General features: G+C 40.5%; 2 protein-coding genes across 3 annotated transcripts in view; both read right to left on the reverse strand.

The window, feature by feature from the left end:
* TINAG (tubulointerstitial nephritis antigen) overlaps positions 1 to 1,191 on the reverse strand; it is a 48,525-nt gene extending 47,334 nt beyond the window's left edge. The window contains exon 1 of the mRNA XM_082480885.1: positions 669 to 1,191. Coding sequence (XP_082337011.1) covers positions 669 to 1,038 — 370 coding nt within the window. The 5' untranslated portion in view covers positions 1,039 to 1,191. The remainder of the gene's footprint in view (positions 1 to 668) is intronic.
* Positions 1,192 to 8,896: 7,705 nt separating this feature from the next.
* The window catches only part of MLIP (muscular LMNA interacting protein), a 123,705-nt gene continuing 110,737 nt past the window's right edge, over positions 8,897 to 21,864 (reverse strand). For both annotated transcript variants that reach the window (XM_082480882.1, XM_082480881.1), the window contains 3 exons: positions 20,908 to 20,961; positions 11,254 to 11,288; positions 8,897 to 9,180 (listed from right to left, as the gene is read on the reverse strand). In XM_082480882.1, coding sequence (XP_082337008.1) covers positions 11,262 to 11,288; positions 20,908 to 20,961 — 81 coding nt within the window. In that variant the 3' untranslated portion in view covers positions 8,897 to 9,180; positions 11,254 to 11,261. The remainder of the gene's footprint in view (positions 9,181 to 11,253; positions 11,289 to 20,907; positions 20,962 to 21,864) is intronic.

The raw sequence follows: 21,864 nt of genomic DNA on the forward strand, positions 1-21,864 counted from the left end.
TCGATGCCGGAACCAAGGGAGGAGCGGCTGTTTGTAGATAATTTTTTTGCAATCTCTATTTCTAAAAAAATAGACTGAGTTTAGACTAGTCCTGGAGGAACTTCCACTACAAACTAACTAAAAAGAAACTAAAATATGCCAGAAATCCTTGTTTTAACCACATTCTTTCACCTACTCCTCCGCCTGAGCTGTCGCAGGAAAAATAGTGTCCCACGGGAAAGCTATGCTGGGTCAAAACCGTTGCAGAATACCTCAGAGCAGTATCAGTCACGATAACCCTCAGTTTTCTTGATGATTTATTTGTACTGATGGATACAAATATTTAGAGCTTGCTGTTCATCTCATGTCAATCTGTGAAGATCTATTGAAATTGTTGAGATTACACTAATTGTGACCCAAGGAGGTTACCCCTGAGAAGTTTCAGGTAAAACAGAGGTTCTGTCCAATAGAAATATGATCTAACCAATGTTAAAAATATGCGCCTAGAGACAAAGAAATCACAGAAAGCATAATTCTTACTCCAGTTTCATACTCAGTGTCTTTGTCCACTATGCCTTTAGTCACATTTTTAGGATGTATAGGCTCTAAAGATTAATCAGTAATTTTACTTCCAAGTATATTTTTATTGTGATGCACAATTGCCAACTGAGCATTTTCTCTATACCTACCTGATGTTGGAGGTGGCCAAGGCTCATCTGACCTGGTGGGCTCAACGGGGTGATCACAGACATCCCAGTAGTCAGCACAACAGTCTACAGGGCCAGGAGAACCTGAGGCACAGAACTGGTCACAGTAACATATAGCTGCTCTGGAGACGATGTTAAAGCTGCAGTTGTCATCTCTTCCTGTGCAACAGCCTCGTACCCTGCAGGACCTTCCCTGATACAGACTCCGTTTTAGCCTGTTCCACTTTGCAGAACCGCCGTCTTCAACAGAGTAAAGTCCTCGGGGGAAATTTCTTCTAGAGTCCAGCTGCTTTGCTGTCCAAACTTCACTTGCAATGCAATATAAGAGCAATATCTGACTTTTGAGCCACATTCTTCCGCCTCTTTCAGCCTTTTTTGAGGCTCTCTGGGCTTCAATTGATCAGTAAATGTTCATTTACTGTAGATGTAATCCCTTCAGCTAGTATTCAGAGAGAAATCTGAACAGAAAGCCGCAGACTACAGTTTTCTAGGAAGCCTCTGTATGTGTTAATTATTAGTCAAACATGTTGTAAACTGATTTATTTGCCCAAGCTACAGAGATATTGGAAACAGTTCAACTATGTATTCATCGTTATGAAATGCTGGCTGCATTCTTTCGCAAGTGAGAGAGTTTATAGTAAAGATTTCAGAATATACATGGTCTAATAGTTTAGTTCTATACTTTTAACTTCTAAAATCAAAACAATGTGTGGAATGAGTATACGGTGTCAAAGGAAGCTCTTTCTTTCAGGTTTCATTTACTTGTAACTAATTAATGTTCTCCATACGATTGGAAGCTATGTAACAGATTACATTTCATGTGCATTTTTCTTTCTGATATGCAGGGCTATATTACTGCAGTAAACTTATCCTGCATCCCTCATTTCAATCTTGTTGCCAGCGGCCTAGTTTAGCTTTATATGCTTCATTTTGCACCGTTTTACTGGGGGCAAATTGAGAAAACATCAGGTGATATTCAGTATAAACTATTACCCAAAGATGTTTTTTTAAGGTTTGCATTTCTTTAGTCAAAATTAATTTGGCAATCATTGTAAATAGTGTAATAAATAATACCCACTGATGAGTGCTCATTCCTATTTAAAAAGGAAATGTCTGGATTAATAAAACCACAAAGAAAACCGGAGCAGATATCAAAAGACAAGTCTAACAGCCTTTACTACTTGATATATGATCTCCAGGTTTTTGAACAGCAGACCTAAAGAAATATGTATGGTACTGTTGCCAAAATGTAAAAGATTCGGAAAAAAAGCAGCAAAGAACTTTGAAGTTCCTAGCAGAGATACCACGTAAGGCTAAATTGCAAAAAATATCATAGATTCAAATCTGAACTCTTACAAGACAATTTAAGTCTCCAAAGCTGAACGAGCAGAGGTAAAAACCAGTCATCCATCTGTCTCCGTTTCGTGGTAAATGAGAGGGACCTGGAGAAGTTGAGGGCAGACTGTTTTCTGGGGAACGAAAGGGATCTTTCCCTTTGTGACTCCAGCTGGGCTGTGCAGTGCTGCAAGAAGTCATAGCATTGAAGGGCAGCTACTTTTGAAAACACAGCTGGCCGCACAGCTGGTTTGGATGCATTGCCATAAATGGCAGAGGCATTAAGAGGGAATGTGGGAATGCGTGCATGTGTGCGTGTGTATGTTTATATATACCTGGGCTTGTAATCCAAATGTCTTTAATGCAATTTCTTGCCTCCCACACAGTCCTCACCACAGCTAAAGAACTGCGGATGAAGGAAAATTGCATCAGACCACACAATTTTTATTTTGCTCTGTTGCAAGAACTCTTCTGTGCGGAAGTTAATAGAAAGACCAAGGCCGGTAACATGCCGTCACTGTACATCGCATAATAGGACATAAATCTCAGCCTTCAAAGTTGCTCTGTGTTTTGCTTTTATTAAATTTTGTTTATGAGACAAAAATCTGGACAATGTTAAGTCTGTCACCGACTGCTGTAATGCATCAAATATACGTGAGGAAAATGAGAAAAGGCACATTCATGGACACTGAAGTGCTCACTAGAAACAATAATGCAGTTCTTTTCCTTATGTCTATGCAGCTCTATCATTTTCAAGAGAATGACTCCTGATTTGCATTGGCATTAGCAAAATGCAAATCTTCTTTGTTATTGCAGATCTTTGGAAATATTTTTACAAATATATCCCCTTGCTCTGGAAGCAGAAGAAGGAAAAGAAAGCCATCATATGTGATAAATGTTATCAGCCAGTCACATTAAGTGAACAGGCATACCTATGTTTTAAGTTACAGACCTCTGGTTTTATTTGGGTTTGTTTGGTGGTTTTTTTTTTAAATTTTCAACTTTAAAGACTTGCTGATAATAAACCAGAGGCAAGGGATTTGCTTGGAAATGACGTGAGCTAGTTTACACAGGAATGAGATTTCCTTTAAAGGAACATGAAAATATAACTTGTGCTTCTGAACAGCTGCGTTTTGTGACACAAGAAACTATGTTGAAACTTAATAAAATTTGTTTTTCCTAATTGTTGGCATGTGTTCAAACCTTAACAGCCCCCCCCCCCCCCCCCCCCCCGCCTGTGAATCTATTCTATTGTGGTTCAGTAAATGTTTTTATTTCAGTAGTTTCCTGTAGTTTCCTTTGTAAGCAAAAGTAGCTCTCTGTTCACTGTATGAAAGCACGCGTTGACTTACCTGGAACTATTTAGAAACTGTTAAACACGGTCCTTTTTCTCTATTGAAGATTAATCTATTCCAAGCATAGCAGCTCTGCTAAGCTTGTGAGTTAGGGCCCTACTGCCAGTTCCGGTTGGCATAGTTAAATACATAAATATATGTGTTTCAGCACAACCTGATGTCCACCCTCGACCTTCAAAAAACACCACACATTTGACAGGAATTCAAATATTAATACCACTGAACGCTTGGTGGAGTAACAAATAAAAAACAATTTAAAATGTTCAAGAATCTCTTTAAAGCTAGAGCAGGATTATTCCACAGCCTTTCTTTCAAAAACCTCCGTGATTTGTCTGGGTGAGCCATCATAAAAATCTCATTTCTAATCACCTTCAGACTATGGGCAACAGCAGCAGCTGGTGAGGCTCTGGGTGCCAAAGGTCACTCCCAGGGTGGACAGCAGAGCCCACCCCATCAGAAGACCATGGCACCTTCCCTTCTCCTGGCTGCCACAAGCAGACTTGGGTCAAGTCTCGGGCCCAGACCAAGAGGGAGAATTGAAGTACTGCTACCTTGTGCCAGGAAAATGAAATGACTCTCTGTCAGTTTAGGAAGAAACCAGGACACCAGACCTCAATTCAGTCATTTGCCCGTAGACACAACTCAATGTATCAGAGAACCCACGTAGTTGCTTATCTCTAGTTTAAACTCTGCAATGATATGGGAATTCCCTTTCTTTGAATTCAAATGGAAATTTAACTGGTGACTCCTTGCACAAAATACATCACTGATTTGTAATGGTTGCAATAGTTTATGCTTACCACTCTTTATTATTAATGGCTGCAGAGCAAAGTTTTTCAAGCAAAACCACTTGACCAAAAGTATTATCCCACAATGTCGTCTCTCTTCCCTGTACTAATGGCAGAACAGGATTCATCATAGATTCATAGGGTAGCTTGGGTTGGAAGGGACGTTTAAAGGTCACCTAGTCCAACCCCCCAGCAATGAGCAGGGACATCTTCAACCAGATCAGGTTGCTCAGAGCCCCCTCCAACCTGACCTTGAATGTTTCCAGGGATGGGGCATCTACCACCTCTCTGCGAAACCTGTGCTGGTGCTTCACCACCCTCATTGTAAAAAATTTCTTCCTTATATCTAGTCTCAATCTTCAATCTTTTACTTTAAAGCCATTATCCTTTGTCCTATGGCAACAGGCCCTGCATCCTCCCAAACTGTGAGTGACTAGCTTCTAGATGTGTTTATGCAGAGAAAAGCTGTGTGTTAAAGTGATTTTCTCACTGTCGCTTTGGTCTCCATATGTTTAGAGCAGGCACAGGAATGGGGATGCTTTCACCCTATTTAGCAACAGCCCAGCAGCTCACTGCTGTGGGTTGTTGGCATGGTATCAAGCAGTGCAACTCTTAATTCAAACATTTCAGGGCTGCCTATCTCAATTCTTACGGTGCCAATCCAGGTTACATGTAACTCAGAATAACAGCGGCTTAGGTGACAAATTTCATCAGGTGTCTGAGTAGAGTCCTGTCACAGCGCGACCTGCTATACACAGCCTCTGGGACTGTGCTCCATTCCTCAGGCATTTAAATCAGCAGATTTGGGGTCAAAGTCAGAGGCAGAGGAAGAGAAACTGACTCCAACTGCACGTGTCAAAGAAAACCCATTCCTCACACAAGCAAGTTCTCAAGCACTCAGAGTCAACAACCACAGGTAAGAGAAGATGACTTTATAGGTATTATGTCATACTAAGTGGTTGCTACAGCCTCATGGCCTTTTTACTCTTCCCACCACAGTAATTCACCACTCATGCTTCCCACCCCAGCTGCATCACTTGGTCAACCTCAAGGCAGCAGGTACCATCTCATTCTCCTTATTGTCAGCCACACTCCAGCATTGCCCTGAGGCCGGCCCACTCCAGGCTGTCAAGTAAATATACTTTAAGAATGGGGGAACCTGTGCATGAACCAGCACAGTATGCATGTAGCCACGCAGCTGCAAGTGCTCTCCTAAACAGTGTTTCACTAGGGCTTGCAGGACGGGTAACAGCAGTCATTGTGGTTTATAGCTGGATAGGAACCTCTTCAGAGACATAACCAGGCATGGAAATCTTGGCAGTGGCCCCAACATGTCATGGACCACACGCCACAGTGCAGATTATTGTGGACAGAGTAGTCTGTGCACGGTTGCACATAGCTTCAGAGAGGCAGTGCTTGCAGTGAGCTCACCAATCCCAAGCCTCACCAACCAGTTAGAGGTGAAGGAGAAGGGGAACATGCTGTATTTCACTGTCAGTATGAGCTCTCAGAAAGTTTTGTACTGGTGTTGCATGTACATACTGGTGTTCATCTCAAATGCGTGCTCCTATCTGATCCAACCAGTGAATGTTGGCATCCCAAGTCTAAACTCTTCTCTTGACCGTGGGAAGACTGATAAGGGCAGAGGCAGAAGTAACCTCACAAACCAACACTAGAAACCTGAACAGCTTGTTCATTAGTCTTACCACCAAGCAGGCTTACCGTTGCTCTGGATACATATTAAGTTTGGCGTTGTTGCAATGTGAGTGTCACCGGTCCACTTCTAGAGAAGCCATCTTGCAGCAGGCCTTGCCCTTAACTTGTGAGCTACTCCATGCCATTTGCTTTGGGGTGTGTGACTTGACTAGTGTAGACATAGCCTAGGATTGCCCTGTGTATGGCTAGGAACCACTCCTTGCATAGGTGAGAGCAGTCTTACGTACAAACCATCAGCTCATTTTTGTTCAAACGTCTTTTACAACATACAAAGAGATGCTGCAAGAGTGATATATACAACTTATTCATATGAAACCCTTATGCCTTGGGTAATGCACGTACCAGATAGCCACTATTAACATGCTCACCAACACCAGTAAGGCAGTCAGTGAGCCTGCGGAGGGTAGGCAAGCATTGGTCACGTGAGGAAGGACTGGGCTTCTTAAGTCTCATAATGGGCTGATCCTCAGTGTTGCTGAGTTGCCACTTTCTGGTTCTGCTTTTAAGGATCTTCTATACCTTAAGGTACAGATTTTTTCCTTTTGTATCCTTGAGCTGCTACTGTTACCCTTTTAACAAAATGCTTCTCTCTGTTCTTTCACTTTTCTCATTTTGCATAGCTTTACCTTGTGAACTTCCTGATATTTAAGCAATTTTCTCATCAAAACTGAGTCAAGACCACAGAGCTGTGCCTCACCAAACCAGGCTTTGGATCCCAGACAACTGAACCCTTTGGCCAAGGGCTGCCCTTCATCTGATGCAGCAACCAAATTTCCTCAGGTAATGAATTCTGACCCTCCTTCCCATGGCCCATTCTATGTCACCGCCCAGACACATCCCTTGTGCTCTGCAAATCTCCCTTCTGACCACTGGGGCCAACTTTAATAAGCTTTTTTGGCAGCTTGAGTTGTAGCACATAGCAACAAGAGAAACACGACAAGCACGCACGGGATGGGGTGAACACTGCGTGTCAGACTAAGAGAGAGGTTGAGGGAAAAAGGAGACCTTAAGCCCTCGCTAAACATAGGCAGTCATTGTGATCCTGACGAGAACGTGTATTTAACACCTGAATAAAAGCAGGGTAAAGGCATCAGAACTTGGACTGAATATATTATACTATTGAATAAGCAGCATCCATCAATTTTGTATTACTACTGAAAAATCAATTTTTCATGTTGAGTTTTGCTCTTAATAATCTCTCCTTAAAGGTTCGTTTTTCTCTTAATACTTTTCCATTGGTTTCTCAGGATAGACTTCTTAGACTGTAATTGCCAATATACTCTCATTTTCCGTTCATAGACAGAAGCTGTTTGAACAAATAGGAAAACTGCTTTTTAAAGCATGCGCAGGTGAACAAACTCACAAACCCAGAGGTCAACAAAAGGATTCCTCTTTTGCCCTTCCTATAATCCCAATAGTTCTTTCTCTTGCTTGTGTTCCTTCCAGCTACGGGCTTCAGTCTATCACCTGGGCTAATTTAAACTTAAATCATACTATGCGAGTAATTCTCTTGGCTAGACATGCTAGATGGGATTTGGGCTTTACGAAAAATGAAATTCAAGAAGAAAAGAAATGTTGGGTTTGGAAAATATCAGAACAAAGCAAATGCTTTGAAAAATTGGGCAGGAAAGCTTACTAAGACTTACTAAGATCACACTGTTTCTAAACATGAATTTTGCCCACTTCAGTGCTCTACTGAAAACAAGAAATACTCTTAGGTCCTTGGTGGGTAGACATATTACATCTTGCGCAGTATTTATAACTCATTTACAGTTATAGATGTGTTTATATGTATGAATTTATATATTTTTTTAAGTTTTCAATACTTTTTTGTTATATTTACCTTTACGCATTGATTTCTGTCCCCAGGAACTCTCTCTTGAACTCACTGAAATGCTTTTCTCAATTATTTTTTTTCACCATCTGGTTAATGGCTGTGCTGTCCACAAGATGTACACACTTAACTTCTATTATTTTTCCACTGAGAAAAGAAACTAATCCAAAACCAAACCTTATATGTCTATCAACCTGTTCATGACATTCTAAAGGACGTGTCTGCTCCTGTATCAAGGGAAAAATGTGCATTTTACCTATGTAGACTCACTGATTGCTGCACTTCTGTTGTCACAGTTCCAGAGTTCAACAGTTTAAATGCAGGCTGGATTGAAATTACACCAGGTCCAATAGTGCAAGAGGCTGAGTAGCCTTAGGACAACTCCATTTAAACTGGTTTTAATTTTAATGTTTTAACTGATGGTAATATTTTATAAATTAGTTCATCACATTAATTTTAATGAAAGCAGCAGCAATTCTCATTAACATATTAATCTTAACCACAACGCATAGCAGTGTCAGGAGGTAAAACGCTCCTGCACACCAGGACAGGACCGCGATGCAAAGGTCCTGAACGTATATGTACCTGTGGGATGATTTGTGGTTCAAAGCATCAAGGGATCAGGGAGAAGGCGGTTGAGTCGTGCAAGCACAGAGAGTCAGCTTCCTCAGGCTTTTATAATGCATCTTGGAAGCGAATTTTTTAAGATCCAGGCTCGGGCAACGTTGTGTGGGAGCAGCACAGGGTCAAAAAGGCAGGAGCACAAACTGGCGAGGAAAGCGGCCATTCCTCCCTGGGTGCCAGGAGCGTGGCTGGTAATTCCGCCTGCACTCACCAGCCGGCACCGAAACTGCCCGGCCAAAGGGGGCTATGAATATTGCATGCCAGGGAAGAATCACTCTGCACGCTGATTGCTGTGGGTGCTGACACAAAGGTGAATAATTCCTGGAGTATTTCACAAAACATGAGTGTCTGTGTGGCGGCGAGATGTGACCAAGGTGAAGAGCGTGGGAGCATCCCTTTTCTCAATGATGCTGGCATTCATCCTCAGCTACTTGAAATACATGGAGCTAAATTTACAGGAGTAAAAACAAGAATCACAACAAAACACTTTGCAACAAAAATACAGCTTTATTTAATTTCAACATTTATATTATTTCTAAAGAAAATATGCTGTGTTATATTTGGCATCTCTTAAACCAGCAAGCACTTCAAGAAATGGTATTTCAATACGGCACATCCATGTGTGTATCTCCGGGGTTAATTATGCTAGTACATAAGATTATCCCTTGAAAGAATATTTGATTGTTATTACTGCTTTGCAATTAGTATACTGGAAGCAGCTGTTTGCTTTTTATTTTTTTTTAAATGGCGCTTTAAATAACATTTGTGCCGCGGATTCCTTCTCCGTATAGAAACAGACCTCAAAATACTCTACAGTTTTAGCTCTTGATCCTAATTCGAGGCTGAAAAAGAAGAGTTTCCACATGAACACAAGTTGTCAAAAATACAGATTAGTAAGCTGTATAACATGCACTGAGATCATTTAGTTTTCCTAATTTACAAAACCTGATGATCTGGCTAAGAAATGTAACCTATAGACAAAAAAGCCCTAAAGATATATCCAGCCACCTCGTTTGTGCCATAGCTGACGGCAGCTGACAGACCAAACCTACCTTGTGAGGTGCTTGCCTGTCTTTGCAGCAGCCTGAGGTAAACTCTTTCAGCACTTAAATTTCCACATTGCTGCAACTGTCCAAATTCTAAACTAAATCTCTCTCCCTGAAATTTAGGCCCATTCCGTTTTCTCCTACTCTTAGGAAGGATGGAGAAGTGACTAACGTCCCTTTATAACAGTCCATTATGAAGAGATATAAACAGCTGTGCCTCTACTCTGTCCTTATTTCTTTTCTTCTGTGTGAAGACACTGAAATCTTTACTTCTTTCAAAATCTCCCGTTTGTTTCCCACATCCCAGGCAACTGATTCTTCACTAATACCCAACAGACATGAGTAATTACCTCCATCATATTATAAGCACTCCCTTCATTTCCCTGGAATGGCATTTTTCATAAGAGCATCACCTCTTCAAGTCAGATTCAATTTGTGGTCCCCTGTAATCCTCAGTTTCTCTCCTGAAGTATTATTGTCATTCCTTTTCTGTCTGTGGTTTTCATATTTCTTTCTATTTGTCTTCAATGAATTTTATCATCCTGATTTCAAGCCATTCCTCTAATGTGAGTGATGTTTTTTGAATTCTAATCCTGCCTTCCAAGCTGCTTGCAAGTCCTCCCAAATGGGCATTATCTGTAAATTTGGTAAGCTTACCATCCATGTGATTGAGCAAGCAATTAATGGCACCGTTTTATAGTGCGCTAGGTAGGAGACAGCATTGTGGAAGCCTGTGTGAGTTGCTCTCCCACTTTGGCAGCAAATGATTGTTCTCAGAGTCCAGTTTCCCAATCAGTTGCACATCCAGCCATCTACATTACGTGAGTTTAATTTAGTCCATATCTGCTCTGCTTGCTTATGTCATGTGGGAATGTGTTGAAGATACGCTGTATCAAACGCATCCCCTGTATCTGTTTTGCTGTCAAAGAAGGAAACGAGATCAACTAGATAGGATTTGTTTCTGACATGTCCCCGTGCAAGTCCTCTTATCTCCTTACTATTCTCTAGATGTCTACAAATGGCTTGCTTAATACTTCGTTCCTAATATTTTGTTTAATACAGTGTCCTGGAAATGCTATTAGGGCTGACTTTTCTGTAATTCTTTAGATTTTCCTTTCCTCCTTTGTTAGATACGGCATTGTGTTTGCCTTTCTTCAGTTTTCTGGGAACTTACTCATCCTGCTAATCACTAGTGTTTGAGATACTGCTTTGGTTAAATATTTTAAGGGTAAGTTTCATTAGGCTCCAATTTACCTCAGTATTTGTTCAGGTGTTCTTTTCCTTTTCCCTCTATGATCCTAATCCCAAATTCTTAATAATAACTTCTAGTCATAATTAACCTTTTTTATGAAGATGGAAACAAAAAAAAGGCATTGAACATTTCATCCTTTTCTATATCACCTATTTTCTGACCTCCCTTGTTAAGTACTACATTATATCTGCTGTCAGGCATAGCACAGCATTTGCAATATACTATAGTTTAACTCTAGCAAACCATTCACTTTAATGGCGCTGTGTGATTATGCACTCAAATATAAAATGATATTCATCTTATTTCAATGACATTACTTCACAATCTAATTCCAGACCATAACTCAATTTCTGCCAACAGTTTGATTGCATCCCACTTAAAATTAGTTCAATTGTGACTTTATTCTGTGATGCTAAGAAGTGAAATTACTCTGCATTGGTAATTATTAACAGAAAAAATCATTCATCAAATATAGCCAGCTTATGATCCAAACACTAAAGTGTATAGCTAAAGGATCCTATCATCTTTTTAAACAAAATCATAAAAATTTGTTGAAGTGACACTGAAGAAGTATATACACATTCAAAATGTGACTGTAAACAAGAAATAATACTCACCATCATAGCTAAACAGAACCTCTTTCATTGGCAACCTATAGAAAAAAGGGAAATAGAAGGGAAAAAACAAAGTGGAGAGGAGGATAAAAGCAGCAGTATGTTAAGCAGGCACGGTTCTACAAACTGGTAGACAACTTCATTCAGCACCTTGTTTTTTAAAAATATTGTTTTCCTGCACTGTTAATTTGTAACTATGCTTACTGAACTGGGGATGATTTTTCATGCGCTGACCTGTTTCAGGTCATATACTGCACACAGAAAATTTCAACAGACAAGCATCACCTTGGCTACACGCACGTTAGAGGGCATTTCAGACCCATGTTGAGTTTCCACTTCTTTTTTTGGACCCCATCCTGGGAGGACAGAGCATGTGGCTAACCTTGTATACACATGGCATGGATGTTGTTTTCCACCACCTTAGCAAGACTTTCGACATGGTCTCCTGCAACAACCTGGTACCCAAACCGAGAAGCAGGGTGGACTACAGAGTGGATGAATAACTGGCTGAACCACTTGTCTAAAAAGATTGTATCAACAGTTCAAAGTCTCTGTTCCAGATGGCATTTCAGAAGATGCTAGGGTGACATCTCCACTGGGGACCTGGGTGTAGGAGAGCCTACATGTCCAGGAAGTCTGTGCATGTTACTAAGTTGGAGGGGAGGGAGAGTGCTATATGCTGAGGCTACGGCTCCCATTCTGGAGGACTTTGCCAGACTGGAGGAATGGGCTAGTAGGAGCTTTGTGAACAAAGGCAAACACAAAATCCTGCATCTGGTGGAGGACAAGGTGGGTGGAGGAAGCAAACAACCCCATGCAATGGTACAGGGCAGTGACTAACTGGGTCAGTCTGAGGAGAAGAACCTGAGGTCTGGTTGATACCAAACTGAATGTGGGTCAGTCCACCCTTGTTGCAATGAAGGACATATGCGTACGTATATGTCATATACAGTTGCATTAGAGCATAGCCAGCAGGTTGAGAGAAGTTATTATTTCCCTCTACTGGGCACGAGTGACGCTGCATCTGGAACAGTTTCTGTTTTTGAGCCCTCCCGATGGAAAAGGTTGTCAACCAAACAGAAGAAACCCAATGGAGGACCATCAGGATGGTTGTGAGCATTCCTTCATTTCTGAGAGGGGCATATGCCATATGAGGGGATGCTACAGGGGTTGTTTAACCTGAAGAGTAGGCTAGGGGGGATCTATTTTCCCTCTCCAGCTATTTAAGCAGGGTCTATAGAGCACTCAGATTTGCATGGTGAAAGGAAAGGAGGCATCAAGTGGGGAAATTTTAACTAGCCATAAGGAAAAATATGTTTTATCATAGGAGTGGTCAAGCACTTCAACTAATTTTTGTCTGATCCTGTGATTCTAATCACTTATGCATTACTTAAGTATTGAATAATAAAAAAGCCTTCTTCCAACTACTACTGTGTTCTGCCTAGCTATCCAGGGCAAGCTTTTTTCCTCTAAAACTATTACACAGGAATCCTGCTATTATTTAAAAGGGACGAAATGCAACAGTTCCCTCTTAAAACCAAATGGAATTAGATTAAAATGGCAGTTAATATGATATACTGAAATTTTATACTTTCTCTGTATCACATTTATATTACTACCCTTTCAGACTTTTTATTGTAAATTTACCATATAAGTAATAACAGTAATTTTTTTTTATAGAGATTACATTAGAAATAAAATCCTATAAATGCATAAAATGCTTTTTACTTTTAATGCATGGTGATCTAATATGCCCTTTCCTGTCTGTAGGCTATAAATGAAACCTTTTACTTGAAACTAGGAGATATAATCATAGAATCATAGAATCACAGAATCATAGAATCATAGGGTTGGAAGGGACCTCTGGAGATCATCTAGTCCAACCTCCCCTGCCAGAGCAGGGACACCTTAGAGCAGGTTGCACAGGAACGTGTCCAGGCGGGTTTTGAATGTCTCCAGAGATGGAGATCCACCACCTCCCTGGGCAGCCTGTTCCAGTGCTCTACCACCCTCAAGGTAAAGAAGTTCCTCCTCATGTTTAGGTGGAACTTCCTATACTCAAGTTTGTGCCCGTTATCTGTCACTGGGCACCACCAAAAAGAGCCTGGCCCCACCCTTCTGGCACCCACCCTTTAAGTATTTATAAGCATGGATGAGGTCCCCCCTCAACCGTCTTTTTTCCAGACTGAAGAGACCCAATTCCCTCAGTCTTTCCTCATAAGAGAGGTGTTCCAGTCCCCTAATCATCTTGGTAGCCCTATGCTGCACCCTCTCCAGCAGATCCCTGTCTTTCTTGAACTGGGGAGCCCAGAACTGGACGCAGTACTCCAGATGCAGCCGCAGCAGGGCAGAGTAGAGGGGGAGGATGACCTCCCTCGACCTGCTGGCCACACAGTTCTTGATGCACCCCAGGATGCCATTGGCCTTCTTGGCCACAAGGGTACATTGCTGGCTCATGGTCATCCTGTTGGCCACCAGGACTCCCAGGTCCCTTTCCACAGAGCTGCTCTCCAGCAGGTCAGCCCCCAACCTGTACTGCTGCATGGGGTTATTCCTCCCCAGGTGCAGCACCCTACACTTGCCCCTGTTGAATTTCATAAGATTCCTCTCCGCCCAACTCTACAGCCTGTCCAGGTCTCTCTGTATGGCGACACAGCCTTCTGCTGTGTCAGCCACCCCTCCCAGCTTTGTATCATCAGCAAACTTGCTGAGGGTGCACTCTATCCCCTCATCCAAGTCGCTGATGAATATATTGAACAGGACTGGACCCAGTACTGACCCCTGGGGAACACCACTCGTCACTGACCTCCAACTAGACTCTGCGCCCCTAACCACAACCCTCTGAGCTCTGTCTTGCCATAGCATTGAAGCTGGCCAAAAGTATTGCCCAAATACCTGTTGCAACTATAAATTTCCTGTTGTACATATAAAGTATTAAAAATTAAAAAGCTTGAAGTATTGTGAAAGAATAAAGTAAAGGTAAAGTAAAGGTATGTCTGATGATATTTAAAGGTTTTATTTGAGAATTTACAAATATGCATTGTTTGGACCTACCTTTCTATTTATAAATATCAGAAGACTGCAGTTTACTGTTCCCTTTTAGTGGCCCATCCATTTAGGAAGTTAAAGAATTTGTCACAGCTATCACTTGAAATTCTTATTCCTTTAGTAAAAGCAGTAGTTGTTCTTACTTTTAGTGCTCATTTGCAGGGTCATTAAGTTTTCGATTAAATGAACTGTTACAAAGAAATGGAGAGAGCCTTGGGCTGCCGTCCTTGGCTTGGTGAAAATAAACTTGAGTGGTGAGACTATCGCTTCAGATAGGTCCTGTTCATTTTGTTCCAAAATATTTTGGAAGATTACAGGTCAAGTCAGAACAGTTCTCATTTTGAAGGTGAGTGACATCACAGGATTTTCCAATTTGCATCATCCAACAGCTTTTTTTATATGTATCGCTGTTGCTCTTTGCCTTATTATTTGCTGCCTTAATCTGTACGCTTAGTCTCAGTCTGCGCAGCACCCTTTATGAATTGCCTAATGGCCCCTAGTTCATTAGATAATTCATAAACTCTGCAGTTCGGCAGTGCTGCAAAGACCACGATGACCCTGTATCCCAGGTGTGGGAGCAGAAGAGATGCTGACTACATCACAGCGCGACACTCGCATGGTCTGTGGGCTGGCTAGCTATGGAACCGGCAGTGATGCTCTACCATACCAGTGTATAGCAGCTCTCCGCTGTCTGGAGGACGGGGTTGTAATTTTACCCAGGACTGAAAGTAAAAAGTGAATAGTGCTTCAATGATGTGACAGGTGGAGAGCCCGTGTTTGTGTCTCCAAGGAAAGCAAAAGGAGAGATGCAGTGTATGTCTGCAGGCAGGGAACGACCGGTCCCAGCACTGAGCAGAAGAAGAAGGTGCTTGAACAAAGGAGTTGGCATTTGAGTAGGAGCGGCTTCTGATACATTTCCCTCTAGTTTCCTTAGGCATCTACCATACCCCTGTTCTTGCCTTGACAGTGATCTTCTTTACAAGTTGAAAAGGTATTGAATGGTAAGTGAGAGCTGGATCTAGGAATACCTAACCACCAGCAGCAGCCTCCCTCGGGCTGTCAGGATAAGCTGGAGGAGAAGGCAGACCGTGCCTTCCCACCAGAGACCCAGAGACAGGGAAGGGAAGGCCTCCGCTTTGAGCACAGCCCATGTTCATCCATCCCTGCTCCACAGTGATCACGATGTCAAGCACCTTTGGGGGGGAATTTTGTAAGCTCTGGGCTTTTCTTTGTAAATCCAGGGTATAATGACAATTTTTTAATCTGGAAGAATCACGGAATCATGGAGTTTCAGAGGTGGAAGGGACCTCCAGAGATCATCTAGTCCAACTCCCCTGCCAAAGCAGGATTGCCCAGAGCACATTACTCAGGACTGCATCCAGGCGGGTCTTGAAAATCTCCAGAGAAGGGGACTCCACAACCTCCCTGGGCAGCCTGTGCCAGTGCTCTGTCACCCTCACCGTAAAGTTTTTCCGTGTATTTGAACAGAACTTCCTGTGTTCTGACTTGTGCCCATTGCCCCTCGTCCTGTCACTGGAAACCATTAAAAAGAGCCTGGCTCCATCCTCCTTCAACCCACCCTTTAGATACTTGTAAGCATTCATAAGGTCTCCCCTCAGCCTTCTCTTCTCCAGGCTAAAGAGTCCCACCTCTCTCAGCCTTTCCTCATAAGGGAGATGCTCCAAGCCCTTAATCATCTTAGTTGCCCTAGAACATCACTCTGTTCTGATAGTGCCATTTGGGTTGGAACTTTGATCTAATGTAAAACCCCTTACATAAATTATTTAGTACAAGGACACTTTCATAAAATGAAGAATAAAATTCTTCTTATATGTAGATTCTATCAATGATTAATACTATTGTTGACCTCTGACCAGGGACACTCCTTAAGTAAATAAAGATTAAGAGCAATGTATAACAGAACTTTGGACCTTATTGATATCCTCACAGAATTTCAAATTTCAAGAACTGTTAAAGTTGTTTAAAGTGGAGCAGGGCAGATTAACTGTTTCCCCTTGTAAAAAAAAATAAAATAAAATAAAAAGGAGCTTCTTGTGCTAAAACTCTCACAAATTTGCACAGAAGATAGTGAAATCCTGTCACCACTGAAGTCAGTGGAATCACCTTTTTCTCATGGGGTCTTTATATGAACGTTGACCTTACAGATGTTATTATTATCTCATATAATTATTCAGATCTTTCAGGAGTAACAAACAGATAAGACAGAGTAACAGATCCAGCAAAAGATTATATGAACCTAAAGTAATTGTATAATAGACTTGGGATTTTGCAAGTAATATATGAATAAGGGTAATGATTACACACTTTTAGCACCTGCATGCAATGTCTTTTTGTGACTATACAGGTACATATGCCTCATGTTCTCTCTAAAGATTCTGACTCAGTACAATTCTAAGAATGATTACAACATCATTCACACATCATATCGGAGGCAAATACCAGGTTTACTTGAAAGGAAAAAAGTAGGTATAAGAAATTAGTGGTGTATCTCTTGGTTAGGTTTTAAAGGAGTATCCTTCAGATCTCCTCTAACGAAAAAGCACCGGTTGTAGAGAAGGATTTCACAAGGAGGAGAATGTCCCTTATATGTTTTCCTGCTTTCACAGGGAAGGGACAGATCTGATTTGCTTCGTGTTGTTACAGATTGAAACTAAAGTTGCATGAAGGATATAATGCTGTTCTTCTGAATACAAAGGTAACTTCTTTTGTGTTTTCCCAGTGAATACTTTGCTTTGAGGAAAACAATATGAATTACTAAGTAGAAAATGGCAGCACCTTCCCTTCTTCCCCTCTTTCACTCCTTCCTAAAGGTCATGGAGGAGCTTATGTTTCACAGAGCATCTGTCCATCCATTCGTTTTTGGAACTGCATAAATCACATTGACTTTCTCTCACTGTTTTTTTAGCTCTGAGGAAGGAACCTTGTGGGAGAAGTTAAGCATGAGCCTATACGTAATTTTAGATAAAGAGCATTTTAGTGAGGGCAGAGACTACAGGACAGAGATACAAGTTTTTTATTACAGCAGTGAAAGTAATTTTGGGCTTATAACTTCACAGAGTTTTTCCTAATCAGTTCAGCATCCAAACAGGACTTCACTGATAAAAATGGCATTTAAGATTAGGTGGAGACTTGTGGGTTATGTAAACTCATAAAGTGTAAATTCAGCATAAACGGTTCCTAGAGTCAAGATAGGTTCCAAAACAAGAAGGAACAATACAGGTGCCTGAAAGATGTTGTCATTTTAAAAATCATCAGCCAAGGCCTACCTTGGTTTTTTCACTGCACTGAAAAGGGAAAGCAGCATAACACAATTTTGAAGAACCAACCATGTAAAAGAGAAAATGGTGAAAATTTTGTGGTTTTTCAAAGACAGCTCAACAACAACATATCTAAAAGAAGCCACCACCCTCAGGGCAGCTAAGAAGAGTGCCCCAAATATTTTGAGGTGCTTCTGGCTCTATGTTCCTCTCCTATCTGTCTCTAAGACAGCATAAATGTTGGTCTTCTTCTGGGTGTCAGTGCTGTATATTTCTGCCTCCAGCCTCAAGGGAAACTGATGCCTTTGTTCAGTCCTTCTTGACTGAGGATGAGCAAAGGGGGTTGTCTCTAGATGTGTTTGTGTCTACTCTGCCACCCACTAAAGATGGAAAGACATTGCTCAGTCTCAACATGGCCAACATGGTGTTCCCTGGCCACCTTCTCCTGCTAAAAATGGTATTAAAAATTGGGGAAAAAAAAAATTAGATAACATGTCCTGTACAAGTACTTTGAAAAGTTAATTGCAGATGACTTTCTTTGGTTGGTAATAGAGAAAAAAGAAAATCTGTCATCTCTTGAAGTTGTTTCCTGAACAGCTTGTGGTGAGCCTGACACAATTCTTCCTGCTGTATCTACATGTGGACTGAAGTCCACTTGCACAGTCATAGTCAGTTACAAAATACACATTAGTGACAGACTAGCACAAATACAGGAACCAGCACAAATACACAGCTTTCTCAGCTGTATCAAATGGCATCTGACACTTTTTTTAAATTTAAAGTTAACTCTTTGCCTCCAGCTAACATTATTGTAAGTGGTGAATGACACAATAAGATGTTAATGAAGGGAAATACAAAGAGTACTGATAACAGCCCAAGTAAATCCCCTTCTTTCCAATTGATTGTCTTCAGTCTTTATAAATGCAACCACAATTTCATCACAGATCTTTATTCTACAGGTCATGGTACAAATTGGTTGATAGAAATTCTCTTCAAGGTGTTTGTTTAATATACAAGGGAAGTTTTAGAAGACACTGCTATATATTTTATCTGCCTTCGAACAGACCGAGTTGGCTTCTAACCAAAGGAATTTTGCACTTTTGTTGTGATTGTCAATTTGGAACGCGCTACAACATCATGTTTTCAATAATATCTCAGTCACGATAGTCTGACTTTACTATGTCAGCATAAGATGCTTCACTTTCTGAACTGATCTTAATAACGCATCAGTTAAATTATGTGCCTTGTTTCTTTAGAGAAGCTTGATTTAACCTTTTAAAAGATCTGCCTTTCCATTAGATCTGCAAAGCTTTCCCTCAATGTGTAAATTATAAAGAAGAAGAATGAGAGATGGGGATCTAGCTGTTTGCTTTCCTCTATCTTATTTTCAAATACAGGAAAATAAACTGCATCATCAGAGGCTGCATATGCATATACCCAAACTTATACAAATACACATATATACATATACATGTATATATATACATTTTAGAGTGCCTGATGTAGTGCAAATCTGTTTCATCTCAACAACAAATTTTTTCTCAGAATATTCAGTCCTTCTCACCACCCTCTAATGAAGTACCTTTACTTCAATAATATTTCAGAAACTTTACAGATGAGATGGGAAAAACAACCTGTCTGAGAAGCTCAGCAAGGTATTTGTTGTCTAACTTCATCTCGTGAAGGCATCTTGGGGCTCCCTTTGGATGGATCCACAGCATAAACCATAACAACTACTTTTGAGAGAACCAAGAAATGGTTCCTGGGAGGCAGAGGAAAGGGTGTAGTAACAAGCAGAAAGGTCAAAGGCAAGGAAAAAGGGAGGAGGCTGGAAGGCTGTGATGAAGATTCAAACAAAAAGAGATGTGAAGTTTGCTCTGTGTCTCTAACCCCCTGCACAGATAGGCCAGGGATGCACATGAGAATAAGAGGCTACGTTCATGTCTCATACACTCCTGGTGCAGAAGAGGAGCCCATTGATCCACCCAACAAGTGACATGTCTACCTTTTATTTTTTTCCCTTTCTTTTACTTTTTTTTAAACCTTTTTTTTTTTTTTTTTCCCAGTGGAAACTGAGATTAACTGTGAGGATATATTGGCAGGCTGTCAGCAAAATCCGAATTCAGGCAAACCCTCTGCTTCCAACATGTGAAGGGCTTGACCTCAAAACTCTCTCCATATTTTTCAAAACAACAAGAAACTTACACATTTGGTAGCAATTATTGGTAAATATCCATTTTATTTATTTAAATGATCATTTTACTGCTTTTAGCAAGACTAGAATCTAATTTTAAAATAATAAATTAAAAATAAACTGTGTTATGAAAATTTAATTATCTATATTGTTAAATTCATAAAAAAACTTTTGAAATAATTGTGAGTGTGTGTCTGGTAACCAAAAGAGGTCTCAGCAGTATAAAAATCATTCTTGTGTCATAAATGTACTCATACTGCTACTATTGGTAGTAAGTTATGCCTTCTTATGTGAATTTCTAAAATAGTATCGAAAATGTCCTTTAACTAAAGGTATTCTATTATATTCCAAAGCCTGCAGTAGAGATTACGATAGTTAATTAAATTGCATATGTTTATTTCAACATTGAGGCTATAATTCAGCTTCATGTTCATGACCTTGTTGGAAAAAAGTCTTGCCTGTGCCAGCAGAACCTTTTTAATTTTTATATGCCCTGTCTCAAGAGAAAATAGATGATGTGTAGCAGATCGCTTCAGGTCTCACTGAACAAATTTTCTAGGGTGGTAACTACTACGGGCCTAGAGTGTAGATATGTAAAGGTAGTAGGGAATTTGCCACTGAATTTAGACTTCGAGAACATTTGTGTCCTTCTTCAAAGTCAAATAAATCTGGCACTGAATTTTGATACTGGGCAAACTTGCACTATGTGTTCTTTTATGTTTTCTTGACAGTCCTTTACAAAATTCTCAATAACTAATTATTCTCAGTACTTCTGGTAGTTGTTATGTCTGGTATTTAAAAAAGAAGCTACACCAGTGCCCACAAATTGTAGAACGCTTGATTTAAATGGGGCTATCTGCAAATTCCACTTGCTAACATCCCAACAGCACATATCAGGATCCCGAAGTGTAAATGTTAGTATTACTCCAAATTCACATAAGCAACAGAATCTGCAAAACAACTATTTTTTTCTTCATTAATCATGAAGAATAATTAATGCTTATCTAGTGCGTGCACTGGATAAAGGCAGATTTCAGAGCTCAGCACATTTTTGCTCATCAAGTCTACACAAGCTACATAAATAAAAGATAAAGCTAGCATGCAGATGCTTAAACTCATTAAATGTCAACTGATTACCTCCTTAGAGCTGAGTGTTTCGTTTTCCGGAATAGGCACTATGGGATGACTGGGCTGCCGAGCCAAGATGTCGCAGGTTGGAGAGAGCATGAGGTTAAAAAGGGGAAAAAGAAAACTGTTATCAGTTCAATTTCTGTATAAAATATCACTAAAGTCTAATAACGAAAGTCAATACACTCAGTCGTCCAAAGGATAGCAGGGCAATGAGATCCCGTTTGTGCCCAACAGGCTCCCCGTTGAACAGGCTCTCTCTTACTACTCCTTGTCTGTATGAATATCTATGTCAAGGTATGGCCTATTTTCTCTTATATCACGTTCCCATAATTAAAAGGGTGGGGAAGGGATAAATCACTTTCCAGTTTGAAAGAGGCATCTCAAGTAAACGTCACAGCAAGGGCACCTGCCTTATTATACATTTAGGAGGAGATAATACACATAAAGTTATTTAAAACTGCAGCTGTATTTCTGTCACTTTGAATATCTGTCTTCTTAAAACTCCTCCAAAAGAGCTCTCCTTAATCTTAAATTTCATAGACTAAATCATGCAATCATTTGACTAAAAAGTGCTGTATAACGGTAAACAGTATGTGTAGAAAGAAGTTTTAGATCTCAGTAATTTCCCGGTGTTTTGAGTATTATATGATGTGCATCTAAGTAATGAAGCTTGATGGATGTGACTTAAGTGAAGAACTCAATCAATTTAAATAAGATTTTAATTAAAATATAAGTAAATAGATAAGCTGGAGCTTATAAAGACAATGTGAAGATCATAAGCTTGTGAGGTGTTACCTATACAGTGACACAGAGACATCCTCTTTAGAGCAAGGGCTGCTGAAAGCATTGGGGTTTGGGTAACTTAGGATTGTACAAAACCAACGTTGGAAGAAGCCTGTTATTTTCAAAGTATCAAAGGCATTACTTTGTTTTGGTATTTAGATCAAATAGTAAATAAAGAAT

The sequence above is a fragment of the Vanellus vanellus genome (assembly GCF_965231255.1).
Source record: "Vanellus vanellus genome assembly, chromosome: 3".
Lineage (NCBI taxonomy): Eukaryota > Metazoa > Chordata > Aves > Charadriiformes > Charadriidae > Vanellus > Vanellus vanellus.